Below are 20,003 nucleotides of genomic sequence, written 5' to 3'. Positions count from 1 at the left end.
ACTGAAGTCTGATGCCCAAGGGTCTGCTGCAGTCTGGTGCAACGACTGGTCTTCAGCAACCTACAAGCCAATCGGCAGTGTTAGCCACTGAGAAGGGTCTTCTAACATGCTTCCTTGTCCTTTCCTGCTGATGGAAGCCCAGTCAGAACAATTGCTTATTGGCAGTAGCATAGTAGCAAATTCAGAAGTGCAGGGTCCCTTCATGATAGTCACAGCCACCAGCACCCTTTTTTGCTGCAGGATTGAGAATAAGATGTGGAACAGTCTCCCCGATGAGGTGCGCCTGGCGCCGACGCTACTATCTTTTCGGCGCCAGGTGAAAACCTTTTTATACTCCCAGGCATTTTAAAGTGTATTTTAACAGTATTTCACTATTATCTTGTATTTTGGACATTGTTTGGTTCTTTTGTTGTTTGTTTGTTTTTGGTTCTTGATTTGTTGTATTTATTGTACTTATACACTGTGCTTGTTTTATCTTTTATGTACACCGCCCGGAAAGCCTTCGGGCTTAGGGCGGTATATAAATTAAATTAAATAAATAAATAATAAATAAGATCCTTATTAATGCCTTCTCCCACAACAACAGACACCTATAAGAGCCAATCAGCACGAAAGGGGAGAGTGTTTGCTACTGAAGAGTCTTCTCTGTAGCTGACTGACCTCTTTTCACTCTGATTGGTTCCAATCAGCAAGAAAGGACAAAGAAGCATGTTAGAAGACTCTTCTCAGTGGCTAACACATTCCCCTTTCATGGGATGCTGGAGACATAGGGACCGTGCTCCCAAAAAAGTAAGGGGTCTAAGGCACCCGACCCTGGACCACTACACGCCTGCTTATTGGCTGCTAAGGATGTCTGTTGTTGTGGGAGAAGGCATTAACGAGGATCTCATTCTCAGCCCTGCAGCAAAAAAGTAAGAAGGTGTGGTTGTGGCTGTGACTAACGTGAAGGGACCCTGCACTTCTGAATTAGCCACTAGCCCACCGGCCACGACAGAAAAGACGCGTATGCCTTTTTTGGAAGTTCGTGGCTTCGCACTCTAAGCAGGTTTTGTAATCCCAGCTCGGGACAGGTGACGGCGGAAAAGGAGGGGGGGCCCGGCCTCTCCCAATCCGGAGCCGCACCTCCACGCTCCTCTAGTCGTGCGCCAAAAGGCTGGCAGACGAGGAGGCCGGCGCCGTTTCCCCGGGCGGGCAAGGCAGGGCGTGGCTCCCGGGCGTCCTGCCTCTTCAGCGCCGCTGCGCCTTCGGAGAGGCGAGCCGGCGCTGGGCGGGGAGGAGATGCCATGTGAGTCGGAGAAGCAAAAGGCAGGTGGACAAGCCAGCAGGATGGAGAGGAACAGAGGCGAGAGGAGGACGAGCCAGCCGCCTCGGCTTCCTCCCGGCCGCGCTTTTGACATTGCCCAACTCCCCGGAGCAGCGGAGAGCCGTGTAACCCTGCAACTCCTCTAAACTTGGGCGTAGGCGGAGAAGTCCCACCGAGCCTCCGCGGACTTCTTTTCCCTCGCTCCCTCCTCCGCTCTTGTCCGGATGGGCTGAAGCGGAGGCCGAGCCGAGGAGCGCAGAGGGGCCCGCACCCGCGCCCAGGGCGCATCCCGCACCCGGGTCCTGCTGGAGCGGCGCTGGGCGAAGTCTCCGCTGCCGGAGCCCGGCCGGGCAAGAGGCAAGCTCCAGCCCCCGCCGAAGCTGAGCTGGGGAAGGGCTCTCGGGGCGCGGAGGACCCTGACCTGGCGCGAACGTCGAGGAACCGCGGCAGAGCCGCCTTCCCTCAGGCCATGCCCGGCTGATCGGCTTTGGGGCTGGCCCCTCTCCAGGCGGTGACGGTGCCCTCCCCGTCTCTCCAGCGCTATGGCCGGTGCGCCCGACGGGGACCCTTGCACGCTGTCTCCGTCCACAATCCCGGGGAGCGGCGTCGGCGTCGAAGCCCAACGGGTGGAGTTCGTGGCCCTCACCGCTGTGCAGACGGAGAAGAGCGAGATCCCCGCCGCTGGCAGCAGCCCCAGGCGCCTCGGGCTGCTCGGGACGCCCTTGCCGGCCCCCCCGGGAGGCTCCGGGGCCCGATCCGCGTCGCACAAGCGCTACCGGCGCCTCCAGAACTGTCTCTACAATGTGCTGGAAAGACCTCGAGGCTGGGCGTTTATCTATCACGTCTTCATGTGAGTACTGCTGTACCCCCAGACCCAGTTTCCTTCCCCCACCCTCTTTGCATGTGAGAAAAGGTGCGTATTTGCATACGATTACAACCCATCCCCCAGTATAGTAGCCCGGAGACTCTTTAACACCTCAGTTCTGCCTGGTCCATCCTCTAACAGGCCCAGAGCTCCAGAGGATGGTTCTCTGTCTCGCTCCTTCCTCCTCCCCTCAAAGAACTAAGATGAATTCCAGATACTCTCCCCTTTCCCACAGTTTTATAGCATGCGAAGGGGCGCGGGGAGAGAACGCTACTTAAGAGATGTCCCGTGAAACCCGTGAGGCTTGCTTCCTAGTAAACATGGATAAGAAACTGGCCTGTTAGCCTAAGGGCTGACGTTCCAGGGATTGCAAAGTTCAAGGGTACCAAAGTTGCCAAATGCCTACGGGTTTGATTACTACTACCTTGACCTATTTATCTTGGAAATTGTTTATTAATGGAAACCTAAAGTTTTGCATGTGGGGTGTGTGCATGCGTGTGTGCGTGCAAACTCATGCAAGCATTGCAAGGGCATTTTTCACAAGTGATGCTTGGAAGATCCCAGCAGCGTCTGGGATATGACACTTGTGAATGTGGCCTTGAAAGTCAAAAGTGGGCTGATTTAGCTGCTGCTAAATCAAAAGGACCGTCTGGCCTGTGGAGGTCTTGTGTCTCTTTAAATGGCACACCCATGAAATGCAAAACCAGATGTAAATGCCACTTGCCAAAGCAGTGTTTGACAGCAGCGAAGTAGCTGATGCCAGGCTTGGAAAGAGTTTTCCCCAACCCATCACGGATCATGCAGCCCACCCCCACATCCTAATTTCTTAAGGGCTCTGTCCCAGCTTCCAACAAAGGACAGCTGAAGCGGCTTCTCTGCCACCAAATCCACATTGTTTACCACATTTCCCTTCGCAGAAATCCATTTCCTCCTTGCTTTTTGCTCACCTGGGAGCTGATTCACACCTGCAGACTCCTACCTTGCTTTCTGTACTCCTCAATGCAGGCTCCAGGATTTTTGGAGGCCTCTCAGATGCAGCACTCTCAATGAACACTCCCCCAGAAACCCCTTGGAAGAGGCAGAGCATGCAAATTGTCATTTTAAAGGTGCATCTGCTTCTTTGTGGATACTTTGTGCAAAGTGGAAAGTTAGGTCAATGGGTCCCCGGTTGGTCTTGGGGGCCCTGGAAAATGCCCAACTTTGCCACCCTCTGGAGCTGACCCGCTTACTCTTGCTGACTGGCTGCTGAATGCAGGAAGTGATTCCATTGAAAAGTATTGCATTTGAGGTGAGAGCCAAGTGGATGCAATGTAGAGGTTAAAATGTACTTGGAGTGGAGAAACCTGGGTTTGCATTCCTGCACAGCCAAGAAACTTGCAAAGAAGTGCTGTGCCAGTCACTAGTATTCAACCTGGCCTATCTCCATGGGCTTCTGGGGGCAGGGTCAAGAGGATAGTTTCCCCATGAACCAAAACCCCCAGATTCCCAGCTCAATTTTAAAAAAGAAAGTAAGATTCTAGTATTTGTAGATACCTGAGGTATGATGCTAAATGTACAGTCACTAATCTCATTTTTGTGTGTGAGAAACTACCCTGCTTCCAACCCCTTTTCAGTGTTTTAGTTTACCACCTCTATGGTAAAAATTCCTGTGGATGCTTATACCTACCTCACTGGTATGTTGTTCAAGATAGGTTGGGAGGACCCTCATGTATGCCACATCAAACTCCTTGAAGGTAGGGCTGGGATAGAAATGTATGAGATGGACAAAATTTATCAGTGACAAACTATGGCCAATGGCCCATTCCACATGCAAGCCCTTGTTTGACAGTGCAAGTGACCAAATTTCTCACTGAACAATGCTGCTTTTTTGCAATTTGTATGATGGAGTCCTGTGTAACATGGAAGCCTGCACATACCTTTACTGATAGAAGTTTAAGCCAGAAAAAAAGTATTGCTGTGCTTGCTTTGTGATCACACAGAGAGCAATAAGTTCACTTGATGCAGATGGACAGGTAGCTTTTTTGGCCCCCTAAGACTTGGGTTGCATATTCAAATTCACGTTTAAAAATATGTTTATTGATGAAGTCTGTATCACACTCTTAATGTGGGGCTGCTAGTGTTCTCCCACTCAAGGGACGGACAGGTCCTCACTTGATTGTCTTCGGTGATGTAGCCTCAGATGCTTCCAGAACATGCACTGCACCCCATATTTAGTAAGTGGGGGTAATTGCTTGCAACTAACTGCAAGCGTACCCAAGCGGTAGTCTTCCCACTCTGGTAAAATAGTTAGCCTTGTTCCTTCTATGTGTGCTACAGATAAAGTGAAGATTTGTCTTTGCCTTGGTGATTATGGATATGAAACCAGGCGGATAACCGCTCTGGAGTGGAAGGGGAGCTAATAAATGGCAGAGAGAAGCGACTGTTCTCCTGCTGCTGTGCCCGGGATTGTAGAAGAATGTTTGACAAAATATTAAAAAATTACATATTAAAGATGATCCTGTTGTTGAGAGATGCATAGCCAGTGGAACTTCCTGACACTGGATATAGGTGGTCATTTTGCCATAGTGCCCAAACAACTGAATATTAGAAGCTTAGAATTCTCCAGTAGTCTCCCAATAATATTAGTCACGAGAATACAGATGGAGTCAACCTAGTTCTAAAACTTCTCTGGATAATGGGTTATTTTGTCTGGATCATGTGCTTTACTGCCTGCTCTATCCAAGAACCTTGGAGGCAGGCCATAGTACTGTAAAATTCAAATGACGGTCCCATTCATGCTGGTCCGTATCATCGACCCATCTCTAGGGTCCAAACACAAGCTATTATCTCATGTTGTTTTGTTAAGTACTCTGTCCAAGGGTCATGCTGTGCTGTGATGCTGTGGTTCCTTTGGATATGATTTGATGACTGCTCACTTTTGGAGAAAACCCTGGCCAAAGCCACAGCCTACAGCCACAATTTCCACCTCTTGCCTCCCTGCTCAGATCACAGTTCCCACTCCCTCTTCCATCTAACAAACCCGATCGCAAATGATGGATCGGGAGCTCGTGGCAGGTTGCACTCTGTTTGTGTGTTTGGGATCTGTGGGCGTTGAAGCGAGTCAGCTTCTGCTCACCGCTTGGATCCCAACCAGGTGCAGCTCTATCACTGTGTCCCCATTGTTTGTAATAGGTGCACCAACTGTATCTGGGGCTTTACAGAACAGCAGAGCAAACTAGGCAAGACCTTGCCCCAAGGACCTTGCAGTTTAAATGCCGCTGCAGGGAAAGTGACGGAGGAAATGACAAGGGTAGGAAGGGATGTTTTTTTCTGTTTTGTTTTTTAAAAATTTATTATTTATTTATTACTTGTATGCGCCGCCTTTCTTTTCAGGAAAGCCAAGGCGGCTTTTTAAGCAAAGAGGTTGCATGGAGTCGCGGTTTAGTTTCCTTTTTGAAGGAGGGCTGAACGACATGTGGAGGGGGACCAAACCGTAGCTCAGGAGGTAGAGTGCCTGCTTTGCATGTAAGAGGCCCCAGGTCTATCCTCAGCATCTCCAGGTAGGGCTGAGAGAGCCTCCTGTCTGAAACCTTGGAGAGCTGCTGCCGGTCAGTGCAGACAGTACAGAGCTTAGATGGTCTGCCCCTGGTGTAAGGCAGCTTCCTGTGTTCCTAGTTTAAAGTGTGTGTGTGTGTTTAGTTCCAAGGCAATCTGGGGAGATGTTTTCCTTTTCACTAGCGATAGAGGGAAGGGAGGGCCAGATGAGAATGTAGGAAGTTGCCTTCTGCTGAAGCAGACCGTTGGTCCATCTAGTTCAGTACTATCTGCACTGACTGGCAGGGGCTCACCAGGGGTTTCAGGTGAGAGTCTCTCAGCCCTGCCTGGAAATGCCAAGTATACAGCCCGGGACCTTCTGCGTGCAAGGCAGATGTACTCCCACTGAGCTATAGCCCTTCCCAGACTGCTCCGCTGCACATTTTAAAAAAGAGATCTGCATCCTTGTAAATCCGTAAAGCGGGATGGAAAACCTTTTGCCTCGGTGGGCCAGATCTTTGCCTCCTCCCAGCCCCATGGGCCAGCTTTGACAGTCAGGCAGGACTGCTCTGCCACTGCGCAGTGGCCCTTCTCTTTCATGAGGGCCCCAAACTCAGAGGCAGCCAGGCACTGGGGTTGTCCCTAGTCATGCTTCTCTGGCTTTGCCACCTGAACATTGTACCAGTAGCCGGGACCAGTTCCAGAATTCAGAGCCAGGGATGCTAAGGATGCTTTGATGCAGATCAAGTCCGCACCTCCCGAATGAAGAACTTACTGACACTGAGAGAACCCTGTGGTGACAGAGCTGCATTTTAGGCTGCCCGAACAGTATAATTCCTGCCCACCCTCCTGTTTTTCCCCCCACCACTACCTGTTTACCAGGACTTGTCCCTGGGGCCTCTGAGCTCAGAAATGCTTCCCCTTCTCCTGTCCTAGGAGCTTTTCTTCAACCATGGAACATGTGAAGAAAGTAGGAGATAACTCTTGAGCATGTACAGAGGGTAAAGTGACCACAGAAGCTCTTGCATGTCTCTGACATGCCTCCAACCCTCTCATCTCTGAAATGTTTTGGAGGATTGGTCTGTTGATGTTGGCCAGGCTAACCAAGGGGATCCTCCTTGTTCGGGGGGCAGGGTACCACTCGGTACCATGTGGGAGGTGGTGGTGGAGGCTAGCAGGTGAAAAGCCGCGTCTTCATACTCTGCCAGCTTGTGAACTCTCAAAGGCACCTGGGTTGCTGATGCTGGCAACCACTGTCTTTAAAGCAGGGGTCGGAAACCTTTGGCCCTCCAGATGTTGCTGGGCCAACTCCCATCATCCCTGGCCACTGGCCATGCTGGCACATGGGAGCCCAACTGCATCTAGAGGACCACGGCTTCTCCGTCCCTGCCGTAGAGGTTTCTCTAGATCTCACCACCCTAGACTTGCCCAGTGCCCTTCTGGAAGATGAGCCCCCACTGGGAGGAAGGGTGGGATATCAATCAAATAATAAATAAATAAGATGTCAAATGAAGTTGTAACATTAAAGCTGGACGTGAGGCCCGGAGGGGATCTGTTCTTCCCATCACAAGGCAGAGGATCTTTATTTCAATAGGATACAATACACTTGGCGACTGTCCTTCAGACTCCCTTCCTCTGATTCTCCCCCAAAGGTTCTCCCACTGTTTTATTTATTCATTATTTTATTTATACCCCGCCCTTCCTTCCAGCAGGAGGCCAGGGCGGCAAACAGAAACACTAAAAACACTTTAAAACATCATAAAAAGACCTTAAAATACATAAAACAAAACAACGTTGAAAACATTAAAAAAAACTTTAAAAAACTTTTAAAACATCTTTTAAAAAAGGGTTAAAGATATTAATTTTTGCATGATCCGACCCCCCCCCCAAATCTGGAATATTTCTCTCCCTTTCTCTGGGGCTCTGTCTTGCCCCCACCCCCCTTCCTGGCATTATTTCTCTCTCCACTTGCTAGGCCTGTGTCTCTTCTTGGCTATATGTGCTTTCCCCCCCCCAGCAAAGAGCAAACTGGCACGGTGCTGAAACGGAACAGAATCTCTGCTTCGTTTGTGTAACGGACCATCTTGGCATGCTGGCAGTCCGGCACTCCATGGCCCTGGGGTCTCTCCAGCCCACTTTCAAGTGGGCAATAATGTATTTCCACCTTAACTTTGACAATATAATTCTTCCCTTCTCCATTGCTCATGTTACTACTGTCTGAGTGGGGATTAAATGTTGGCCATTCCTCTCTCTTGTCTCCCCTAAACAGGAAGTAAATAGTAATGATCCCATATTCCTTTGCTCTGAGTCAGGGAGGGTGGAGGTTGCCACTTCTGAATAAGGTACTGTGCCCTGGAGGACATCAGCAGCTACTCTCTGCTCCAGGAAGTTTTGCTTAGGCTTGTTTTGTTTTGCTTGGCAAGTTGTGTATTTTGACAATAATGATACAATAGTTACCGTCTAATGCCCAGGCCTTTTAAATTTGTGTTAGCTCTAAGGTTTTTTTCTTTTGTTTTTACTCTGTGATGTGTTTTGTTGTAGGAGCTGTACTTTTTTATTGTTACTGAATATATTTTATTTTTAAAGTGTCTTCTTGTGAGCTGCCTGAGAACTTTGTTGCTGGGTGGCCGTAAAGACAGTCAATAAAATAAATAATGCAAATGTAACTGTTTGGTTATTGCTAAACTGGGTTGTGTCAGATTGAAAACAAGGAGAATGTGTTAGGCTCCACCCGGGCTAAACCTTTAAAGCAGTGTTGTACCACTTTAAACAGTCATGGCTTCTCCCCTCCCCCCAACGAATCCTGGGAACTGTAGTTTAAGGGTGCTGAGAGTGAAGACACCCCTTGTTCTCCTCACAGAGGTACGATTCCCAGGCAATCCCTCTTCCCAGGGAACTCCAAGCATTGTAGCTCTTTGAGGGGAACAGGGTGTCTCCTAACAGCTCCCAACATCCTTCACAGATGACAGTTCCCAGGATTCTTTGGGGGAAGCCATGACTGTTTAAAGTGGTCTGATATTGCTTGAAATGAAGAATCCAGATTGTGCATAGCTAGGATTCTGCAGGCCCCCTAAAGGAACTGCGTCAAAAGCAAAGCAGCTTCTAGGATTTAGAAGGAACTGGGTTTTTTTGGTATAGCACACCTATGTTATTAGCCTATTGTTTTTTCTAGCATTCTTGAGGAGAGGAAACATGGAACATTAGTTCCACTGTTAACCTTAGTTCTTCAAATCATGATTTATTTCCCAGCGCATTTTCTAACCAGATTTTTGTCCCCGGGCTTATCTAACTCTTTCCAGGGAGTGATTGCTGTCTGGCCCCTGCCTCTGTTTTAGAATCATGCTCTAAATCAGGCGTGAGGAACCTCAGGACTGGGCCCCCCTCTGTCTAGCCCTTGGTCTTCTCCCTGGCCACACCCCTCACCACCCAAACTTCACGCCTTCCATGAGTGTTCTTGCCTGGTTGGACTCTGATGATGCTTCTTGCCTGCATGAAGGATAGAGCAGTTGGGGCTGGTCTGTTAGCGCAGACCACCAAGGTGAGCCTGCCCTCTTCCAGCCCCCATCTGCCTATCTCCTAGTGTACAACCAGTCCTAGAGGTGCCACTGGTTATCAGCTGCCGCCACCTCCTTAGTCTCAGGGTTGCCTTTGTAGAATTCAGCAGGAGACAAAACCAGGATTTAGTTGGCTCTGTCTGCCATTGGCTCTGGCTCCACCTATTTATTTATTTATTTATTTATTTAATTTGATTTATTAGTCGCCCATCTGGGAGGATATCCAACCACCTACTGTTGGGCGCTCTGCCTTACGCCCCACTCGTCCCAATGAGCACTAGCCACTACTGGGGTAGGGAAGGGCATGTGGAAACAATCCCACTGTGGAAAGATAAAAATGTACATTAATTGCTCCCCTTCCTTTTGCCTCTGGCTACGCCCACCGCTGCCATGTGACCCTCTGGAGGTTGTGCTGAAGGGAATGCGGCCCTCGGGCCACTGAAAAAGGTTTCCCTTTGCTTTAAATCAGTCTGCACTGACCTGGTGCCCTCCAGGTGGTTTGGACTACAGCTCCCATCAGTTCCACCCAAGCTGGCTGGGGCTGATGGCGCATGTAGCTCAATATATCTGGAGATCCCCAGGTTGGCAAAGGCTGCTCTAAGTTGCTCCCGAAACTCTCGTTTAACAAGTCAGTAGGTCTCATCATCTGGCAAATAACTCCACCCTACCTCATAGAATAGGACAGATTCAGGAAAACTAACAAACCAAAAGAAAAAAAAGGACTGATTAAAATTGTCAAGGAATTGAGGGACCTTCCATGTGAGGAAAAGGTAAAGCATCTGGGATTTTTGGTTGAGAAAAAAAGTGTGATTAAAGATGCATGTGAATGTATGGAGTTTTGCCACATCGTGTGAAGAGAGTGGATTGAGACCTCTCTTCCCCCTCCGTTGCCCCCGTATCCTGTTGTTGTTATGTTCCTTCAAGTGGATTACGACTTATAGCGACCCTCTGAATTAGTGACCTCCAAGAGTATCTGTCATGAACCACCCTGTTCAGATCTTGTAAGTTCAGGTCTATGGCTTCCTTTATGGAGTCAATCCATCTCTTGTTTGGTCTTCCTCTTTTTCTACTCCCTTCTGTTTTTCCCAGCATTACTGTCTTTTCTAGTGAATCATGTCTTCTCATTATGTGTCCAAAGTACGACAACCTCAGTTTCATCATTTTAGCTTCTAGTGATAGTTCTGGTTTAATTTGTTCTAACACCCAATTATTTATCTTTTTCATGGTATGCACAAAGCTCTCCTCCAACACCACATTTCAAATGAGTTGATTTGTCTCTTATCTGCTTTTTTCACTGTCCAACTTTAACATCCGTACATTGAGATCGGGAATACCATGGTCTGAATGATCCTGACTTTGTGTTCAGTGATGCATCTTTTCATTTGAGAATCTTTTCTAGATCTCTCATAGCTGCCCTCCCTAGACTTAGCCTTCTTCTGATTTCTTGACTATCGTCTCCATTTTGGTTAATGACTTTGCCAAGGTATTGATAATCCTTGACAAGTTCAATGTCCTCGTTGTCATCTTTAAAGTTACATAAATCTTCTGTTGTCATTACTTTAGTCTTCTTGACGTTTAGCTGTAGTCCTGCTTTTGTACTTTCCTCTTTAACTTTCAACAGCATTCATTTCAAATCATTACCAGCTACTGCTTGTAGTATGGTATCGTCTGCATATCTTAAATTATATAAATTATAGTATCCTACTAGAACTTAATTTCATGAAGCTGATTGGAGAGGGAGGTTTTCTCCCCCTCTCATAACTCCAGAACCAGAGGTCATCCAACGATGCTGAAAGTTGGAAGATTCAGCACAGACAAAAGGAAGACCTTCTTCATATAGCACATAGTTAAGCGAGGAATGCGCTCTCACAAGGGGTCTTGATGGCCACCGACTTGGAGGGCTTTTAAACCAATGCATGGATAAATCTAACAATGGCTACTAGTCATGATGGCTGTATTTTGCCTCCTACAGGAATGCATATAACATTAGTTGTTTTTATACAGCCTTTGATTTTTTTTAGCACCAATTTTATACTCTCCACATTCTTGCATCTTTTGAGCTTCGGTTTAGGTCAGCCTTCCAAATGTCTTCTGGACTGCAGCTTCTGTATCCATTAGTCATGCTGGCTGGCTGGGAATTGTAGCAAAGCGACATCTGGAGGGCCACAGGTTCTGCGCCCCTTATTTAGGTGGTGAGCTTTCCATCACTGGTAGTCATTAATCAGAGTGGTTGGCCATCTGGCAGGGATGCTTTAGATGTACCCTTTGCTGCAGATCTTGCCATAAGCAATGGGTTGGACTAGAGGACCTCTAAGGTTCCTTCTAGCTCTAGGATACTATGGTCATTTTTGCATTTTAAAGGGTTAATTCTTACAAATGAAAAAATGAAATGGACTGCCTTCAAGTCCATGCTGACTCATGGCAGCCCTATGAATAGGGTTTTCATGGTAAGCAGTATTCAGAGGGGGTTTACCATTGCCTTCCTCTGAGGCTGAGAGGCAGTGACTGGCCCAAGGTCACCTAGTGAGCTTCATGGCTGTGTGGGGATTCAAATCCTAGTCTCCCAGGTCGTAGTGTAACGCTTTAACTGCTACACCACAAGTAATCTTTTATTAGCACTGCCTTTTTCTACCAATACCTTATTTTTTCTCTTCCTTAAAAAAAAATTATACTATTTGCAAATTGCATATGTAAACTTTCAGTTCAGATATAAAAAAACTCTTGGTTTTTGCAGTCTCTTCTCTTCCCCTTCTGCTCCTGTTTTCAAGGGCGAGGGTGTATTTTCCTGCTCTGAATTTGAAAAGTTGTTTGAATGTTTAAATAAGATGGTTTGACAGGCTCTTAGGCTTTCCCTGACTGGAGAGGACCCAGAGCCAAAACCACAGTCGTTTGTGGGTCTCTTTTTTTCCTGAGCGTAAAAGTCTCTCTTGGCATTGCAAACTGTTTTTTAAAAAGAAAAAAGCGATGAGGATCAACTAAAGAGGCAATTGGTGAAAAGTCTACTTAGAACTTGAGGAAATGCTATTTACGTTAATACAGGCGATGGACTTTTGAAGAGCGGCTGCTTAGTTTAATTACATTGGAGGAAACAAAAGATTTAAATCTTAATCTCTTTCCTGTTGCACGGCATGGCTGTCTTGAGTGAACACTTCGTTCGACTGCGTATGTTGTTCAGGCTGAGTTTATGCACGTTTACTCTGCGCTATCTCCAGAGGGGTTTACTGGGGAGTAAATGTGCTTAGGATAGGACCCTTGCAAGCTGTTTTGGTTAGTCGGGATCAACAGGAGAATGGGGGATGAGTTTGATCACATAGCAGCTAGAGAAGCAAGTGGAAATATATTTCCATAACAGATTGCCCCTCTGCTTTTAGACTTAGAATAAACACTCCGGCTAATAAATGGCAGAGAGAAGCTACTGTTCTCCTGCTGTTGTGCTTGGGATAGTAGAACGTTTGACAAAAAATTTAATTGCATATTTGAAGACGATCTTGTTGTTGAGAGATACGTAGCCAGTGGAACTTCCCGACACTGGATATAGGTGGTCATTTTGCAATAGTGCCCAAAGAACTGGTTGTTAGAAGCTTAGAATTTTCCAGTAGTCTCCCTGTAATGTTAGTCATGAGAATACAGATGCAGCCAACTTAGTTCTGAAACTTCTCTGGATAATGAGTTATTTGTCTGGATCATGTGCTTTAATGCCCATTCTAGCCTAGAACCATGGAGGCAGTACGTTAAAATTCAAACGAAGGTCCCATTCGTGCTGGTCCATGTCATTGGTCCATCCCTAAGGTCCAAACATAAACCATTTTCTTACGCTGTTTTGTTAAGCAATCTATCCAAGGGCTATACTGTGCTGTGATACTCTGGTTCCTTTTACAAAACTTGGCATCCGGGTGTGTGTGTGTCGGGGCATTTCAAAAGGTTTTTTAAGGTTGTTGTTTTTAAATTGCTTTTAATGCTGTTTTGTATTACTGTATTTTAAGATCTGTTTTTATGAAGTTTTAACAGTTTTTGGTGCTTCGTTTGCTGCCCTGGGCTCCTGCTGGGAGGAAGGGCGGGATACAAATTAAATAAATAAATAAAAGGAAGTTCCTTCTCCACCTGGTGAGAGAGCGATGGCCACAATTGAAAATATTGCATATGTTTAGCTTTAGAAATTAAAGGACTTTGTACATCAGAATGCTGTACAGCAGTGATTCCCAAACTCTCTTCCCCGTGGATCACTTGAAAGTTGCTGATGGTTTTGGCAGACCACTTAATGATTCCCCCCCCCGTCTGTTATAGCAATTTTAATGCTCTGTGCTAGGTTTGGTATTATTTTTAACTGCATTTTTATTCTTTTGCTTCTTACACTGTATTTTGTTGTATTACAATTTGCATTTCATAGAATTCAGAATAGTACAATTTAAGAAACAAAAGAAGCAATAAAATGTATTCAGGTCCATATAAGTATTTAAATGTGGACATGCCGTGGTCCACTGGTGGTCCCTGGACTTGGCAACCTCTGCTCTACACTTTGCTTAGCTTTGGGTTTCCTTGATGTAAAGGCTGTGAACACCTATGGAAGAGCCAGTATAGCGTAATGGGCGAGAGGCTGAGCTATGCATTGGGAAGCCCCTAGTTTTCATTTCTCCACTGCCATAAACTCACAAGGAGGCCTTGAGCAAACTAGTGTGTCTCTGCCTCAGTCGTTCCGTCTGCAATATGGAGATAATCTGGCTGATCTAGTTTATGTGATTTTACAACAAGATTAAAAGTATGTGAACTGTTTTGAATATTTAGGCTGCAATCCTATGCTCACTTACCTGGGAGTAGGTTCCATTGAACTCATTTCTCAGTAGACACGCGCAGGATTGTTCGGGATAAATGCTCATTATTGTGTTCTACCTGCTGCCTAGCAGCTTCAGTTTGTTTCCCGGTGTAATGGAAGATGACATCATATCTGTAAATGCACATATCATTTGGGAATGGGTTGTCTTAAATTGCCTTGGCTTATTGCATGCAAAGAGGTTCCAGATTCAGTCCCCAACATCTGCAGGTAGGACTGGGAGAGACCCCTGCCCGAAGCCCTGGGGTCTCTCTGCCAGTCAGTGTAGACAGTACTGAGCCAGATGGACCAATGGTCTGATTCAGTATAAGCCAGCTTCCTCTGCCCTTTCTGCTTGGGATTGTGGTTTTTGGCTTTGAGTTTGGGCCTGTTGTTGGAAGTTCTCTTTGGAGTTCTCTGGCCTGTTCTTTTCTTAATTGCCAAGGTGGTGCTTTCCTTATTTCCATCTCTCCCTATGTCTGAAAGCTCAAGATAGCTAGCAGTGTTTTTTTTTTTTAAATTAAGATGAGAATTTATTAGCCAGCTCCGCAACACAAAGAAGAAAAACCCGATCCCTAAACAAACTAAGGAAGATTTATGGGGTTTTGTAAAGGTTGGTTTTGCTTGCAGATAAGGCAGATTGTAACTTGTTTAGTTTAGTGGAAAGATGACAGTGAATGAGTGTGTGAGACATAGAGGCTTATGAAATTACGCACTTTTTGGAGCAAATGCATAGAGACGTTTTCTCCTTTGTAATGCTAGATCATTGGAAGAACAGCAGGATCATCTTGAATATGCAAAACTATTTCTGTGACTGTAGTTGAAAGTTAAACTGTTGTAACCCTCCCCGGGACTTGCTGGTAAAGGGTAGGAAGTAATAATTTATTATTATTATTATTATTATTAAGTTGCAGTCACCTGATGACAGTAAGTGGTGGTAAGGCTAGGGCTGAGAAAATAAAATCCTGCTTTTTCACACAGTAGTTTATTTGGGTGCTCCTTATTCCACATAATTCATGTTGAGGGGGTCAAGCCCTTCTACTGCCCCACCCGCTGCCTCCACATGTTGGGGTAGGGGGACATATCTCCAGAGGGTAGAGATGGGAACTCAGTTCTGTTTGCATTAAAACTGCCTGCTTCACTCCTGCAATGATACGTGAACCAAAACACAGCCATCCTTATAAATTTGCATTGCTCCACATTTTTGGGATGCAGTTTTCTATCCAATGTGTACAAAAGTGCACATATTAGGGGAAAGTTTGCATAAAAATGCATATATTAGTGAAAATGAGAGAGAAAATTGCTTGCAAAAATGTGTGTTAGGCAAAATTGTATAAAATATGTGTGTATATTAGGCAAAGTATGCAGAAATGTGGTGGAATTAATTTAAGATCAGGAAAGTGAGAATCTGAGAGAAACCAAAATGGACGATTTATCCATCCCTAGCAGAGCAGAATGGTGCATAAGCTGTCCAGACTCTGAGTTGGAATGTTATCGTGTGGAGTAAATGCCACCTGGAAGGGGTTACAATTAACTGTTGGAACCTGGTTCTGCAAGATGTGGGGATGGCCAAATGATTTTTAAAAGATTTTAAAAAGAGAGCTAGAAAAGAGTGAGAAAAACATCAGAAAATTTCGGAGGGGGAAAAAAAGATGGATTCTGAACATTTTTGATTTGGCTCTTGACCTAGATGGACTTTTGGGTGATCCAGCAGGGTTGCTCTTACGGTCTTTAACTTAGCATAAAAACATGGTTTACATGGTTAATAAGACCCACCATTATGCACCTAGGTCAGGGCTGTGGAGTCGGTACATCAAACCTACGACTCCGACTCCTCTATATTTCTACTGTCCGACTCCGACTCCTTCATAAATGGCAAATGTATATTCATTTATGCATATTAATACATTCATATTAATATTAAAATATTAATTTTATTTTGAAGGTGGAGTTGGAGTCGGTACACTTCTACCGACTCCTACTCCACAGCCCTGACCTAGGTCCCAGGAACCTTGAGTCATTATGATAAGTAACTCTGTTTACAAATACGTAGTAGCCAATGTGGTGTGCTGGAAGTTCCTGGTGCAAATCTTGCGTAAGCCAAGAACTTGCTACGACAGCTTTGGGTCAGCTGCCATTTCTAGATTCACCTTTCCCATCTGGGTGTGTTAATACTGGCCTACCTTGCAGGATTGTTGCATGTGTGTTGCTTTGAGGTTGTGTTTTGGAATGTTCTGAATAAATCTAAGCATTTATTACAAGCAGGTGTCTGCTCTTTCTCCCCACCCCTGTGCATGTGCCACTAAAATGCCCATCTGAATTTGTTAATTTTATTAACAAACTCATTATTGGCGACAGAAGAAGAGACAGCACAATTCATCAGGCAAGGGCTTAGGAAGGGAGACTGCCTCGCAAGTCTGTGCGCCGGGGAGCCCCGGAATGAAGAGTGATTGGGTTAGTGGGGAGTAGCATGCGGACCGCCTTGCATCTAATTGTTCTGTAAAGCGTACAAAAGCATTAATGATCTATGAGTTAATAGCACTGGGTGGTGGTGTTTCTTGGATTCAGCAAAAAGGGTGATTATGCAGAGCCAAAGAGGGACTGGCAGGCCGCTGAACTTTGCATTGCTCCTGTGCTGGGTACAAAGAGATAACGTTAATTTTGGAAGGTTGGGAGGTGGGGCTGCCATGTAAAGTCTGAGTTGACCTTCCCTCTTTTCCACCTAATTGGATAGCTCATCTTCTTTTGAGCATTTGAGTTGCAGCAGGGTTTCGAGAAAGCTGGAAGGCTATAAATCAAAGAGCAGGTGTGATGATTCCCCTGTGCTCGGTCTCTTTCTCTTCTCTCCCCCATCTCTGTCTCTCTACTGGGTTATTTTTGCCAGGATAGATAGGCTGCTATTTTTCTCTCTGTGCAAAAAATAAAAATGGTATGCTGATTATTGCTGATCTTTCCCTATTATCCATGCACCAAACTTCACTTTTGATGCCTGGGTTCCACGCTCAGATTCATGAGAGGCTTGGTTTCCATTTTAATCCTTTACATCATGTCCCTAGCCCTCATGGTGTGTATTGTAGACTTGGTTTCTCTCTCCACACCCCTGAGATCTACCCTCCACCAGTTTCTACAACTGCTGAGGAGCATCACAAGCTGTGTAATGCACAAAACTCCACATAAGAACATAAGAAGAGCCTGCTGGATCAGGCCAGTGGCCCATCTAGTCCAGCATCCTGTTCTCACAGTGGCCAACCAGGTGCCTGTGGGAAGCCCGCAAGCAGGACATAGACATTGGTACCTAGTGAGGAATTCAGGCTCTGAAGAATCTTTACGTTTCATTGTAATCTTCCAAGTTTCTAGCCCTCTTCATAACTTTTGATATGTGTTTGTAAACATAGATACCTTTCCTGCCTACTCACTTGCTTATCTCTACAGCTGACAGAGCTTCACACAACTGGCTTCCCTGTGGGATTACCATGTCAGAAATTTGGGGAGCTGTTATGAGAAGAATCAGTCTTACTTCGAAGCAGCAACGTGGTCTTTTGGGGCTTGTTCTGGACCAGAACTCCTTTAGGTGTGGAATGTCTGATCCTTGCAAAGTTCATGATGCAACTAATTGCTTGTCTGTTGGAGGAGCCTATTGTACAAAAGATGGATGTGCCAAGGCAGAATTTTAAGCAAATCCATTTGCAACTCCTTCGCTATGTTCCAATTTTCAGCTCTGGAACAGTATGTTTCCCAGGCAGATGCTCTCTGTCCGTATTTATCTGAGAGCTTGATCCGACAGTCGGAGTGGCAGCGATGCTTTGTGATTCTCTCAAAAAGACCATGCAAAGTGTTCCCCTGAGAGAGAGGGTCCTGCTTCCTATATGTATGGCTTCTCTGAGATAGATAACAATTCAAAACCAGAGTAACTTGTTCGTTATTTTGTGACATATTTGTTGGTCGGTTATAGGGATGGGTGAGAATTCAACTGAATTCAGATTTAGCACCAGATTTTTAAACCGGTTTGAGATCTTTTAGATAGTAAGCGGTCTATAAATGGGAAAAAAATGGTCCGCATATTCTCCCATCTTTGTGGAGTGATCCTGTGTGCTTTGAACTTCAGTGGCTTTCCCTGACACTGGGTTTTTTCCCTCACATATATTGTTCTATTATTGATTTTATGCACAGCAGTGCTTCCCCCCTCCACTTGAATAATCCAAGATCCAAGCGGGGAGGAAGTAAGCCAAGCTTATAACAGTGGAGGAGGAGGACACGAAGCCACTTTCTTTTTAAAATATTGATAGTTTATTTTGAGGAGGGAAAAATCAGACCAGTAAAAGCAATGGATAGTGGACAAATTTGATGGCCCCTGTTAGGTCAACAGGATGGTTTTGAAGCAGCACTGGCTGATGAATCCCATCCCTAGTCTATTATTCCATTCTGGACAGGGAGAACAGGGCCTGGGCTCCCAGTGAACATGGATGAGATCTTAACCCTTCTTGCTTGGACATTGACTTCTGCTGAGTCAGACCACTGGTCTCTATAGCTCAGTATTGTATTGTCTACACTGACTGGCAGGGTTGCAGCAGGGGACTGTCCCAGCTCTACCTGAAGATGCTGTGGCTTGAAACTGGGAACTTCTGCAAGGAAAGCAGGATGCTCTACCACTGAGTGATGGCCCTTCTGCTTATCTGTGTCCTTAGTTAGTATTTTCAGTCCCTGCTCAAAATACAACTTATTAGCGGAGTCCTGCTTGCTTTGCTGCGGTGTCCTTGCTGTTGTGCAATAAAAGGCCTTCCTTCCCAGGAAAAATGATGGAAGCGAGAGATTGCGTTGTTAAGTTCCAAGTGCTGAAAAGTTGTTTAGTTGCTTGTTTGCAAGAATTGCGCTAGAAAATGAGACATCCCAGCAAGGGATTAACCGGGGTGGGGTGGGGGACGAGAGAGAACTTCCAAACCACAGCAAAAATAATTCAACCCAGTAGAGAGCAGCTAAGCATTGCCTTAACTCCTTGGATGGTTGTCATGGAGAGACACTCCTGGTGCCAAGTCTTCCTCTTACTTAGGTCTGCTGTTGGCAGGAGGAGTCTCTATTGCCACTGAACTGGGGCCATGTCCTGTTTTTGGTGCCCTACTAACTTGTGGAAGTGAGGTGTTTGTGCTCCTTGGTTCCAGCTCTGATGTCTGTGGAGTGCCTGGGGTTTGGGGGGGGGGAGGAGGTGAATTTTTCAGATGCACATGATGTTGGGCCAAGCTGAAATGCCTTGCCCAACTTTGCTATCCTTTTTGCATGCTGGGGGGTGCCACAGCATAACACAACATTCAGAGCAAGTGTTTCTCAAACTCTGGTAAATCATACCGCACCACGCAGAAATGACATAGGGTCCCTACTGAATAGAAGCTTTCTTTACTTATTCTGTGTTCTCCTAATTTAATATATGAAGTCAGTCTTTCCATTTTAGCCCACATTCCATACCTTGTTTAACCATTCAGTTATGGGTGATGCGTTGTGATTTTCCACTTTAGAAGCCATTGAAATCCTAGCTGTTAGCAAAGGATTGACAGCCAGTGACTGTAGGCCCATTAACTTCCAATAAATAATCTATGGTAACTGTTCTCACCTTCAGCTCCCTTCCCCCACAAACTGCTTCACTGTATGGGTGATTGTTACATATTAAGCAGCATTTGGTTCATTAATTTCAGTCTACTCTGAGTAGGACTTGGTTCAACACAACCCTCTGTGTTCAAAACCAACATCATTAACTTAGCTCTTAATTGATTAGGCTTTTTAAGAGTAAGATGAATAAGTGATGATGATGGATGCACATACAATTTTTAAAAAATAGGAAAAAGTGACCCCTGTGTTCCAGGTTGTGGCTTTTAATGCCAAATCAAATGTATTTTACTTTCTGCAAAAGATGTAGCATAATCAGAAATGAGATGCATTTTGTACATATTAGATGCAATATATTCTAGCACT

At 45.7% G+C, this 20,003-nt stretch overlaps 1 protein-coding gene across 5 annotated transcripts in view; it reads left to right on the top strand.

The window, feature by feature from the left end:
- Positions 1 to 1,153: 1,153 nt before the first annotated feature.
- The window catches only part of KCNQ4 (potassium voltage-gated channel subfamily Q member 4), a 153,049-nt gene continuing 134,199 nt past the window's right edge, over positions 1,154 to 20,003 (top strand). For all 5 annotated transcript variants that reach the window (XM_061596951.1, XM_061596950.1, XM_061596949.1 and 2 more), the window contains exon 1: positions 1,154 to 2,153. In XM_061596951.1, coding sequence (XP_061452935.1) covers positions 1,846 to 2,153 — 308 coding nt within the window. In that variant the 5' untranslated portion in view covers positions 1,154 to 1,845. The remainder of the gene's footprint in view (positions 2,154 to 20,003) is intronic.

This window comes from Rhineura floridana, chromosome 15 (genome assembly GCF_030035675.1).
Source record: "Rhineura floridana isolate rRhiFlo1 chromosome 15, rRhiFlo1.hap2, whole genome shotgun sequence".
Classification (NCBI taxonomy): Eukaryota; Metazoa; Chordata; class Lepidosauria; order Squamata; family Rhineuridae; genus Rhineura; species Rhineura floridana.
This window is presented reverse-complemented; position numbering and strand designations above follow the sequence as displayed.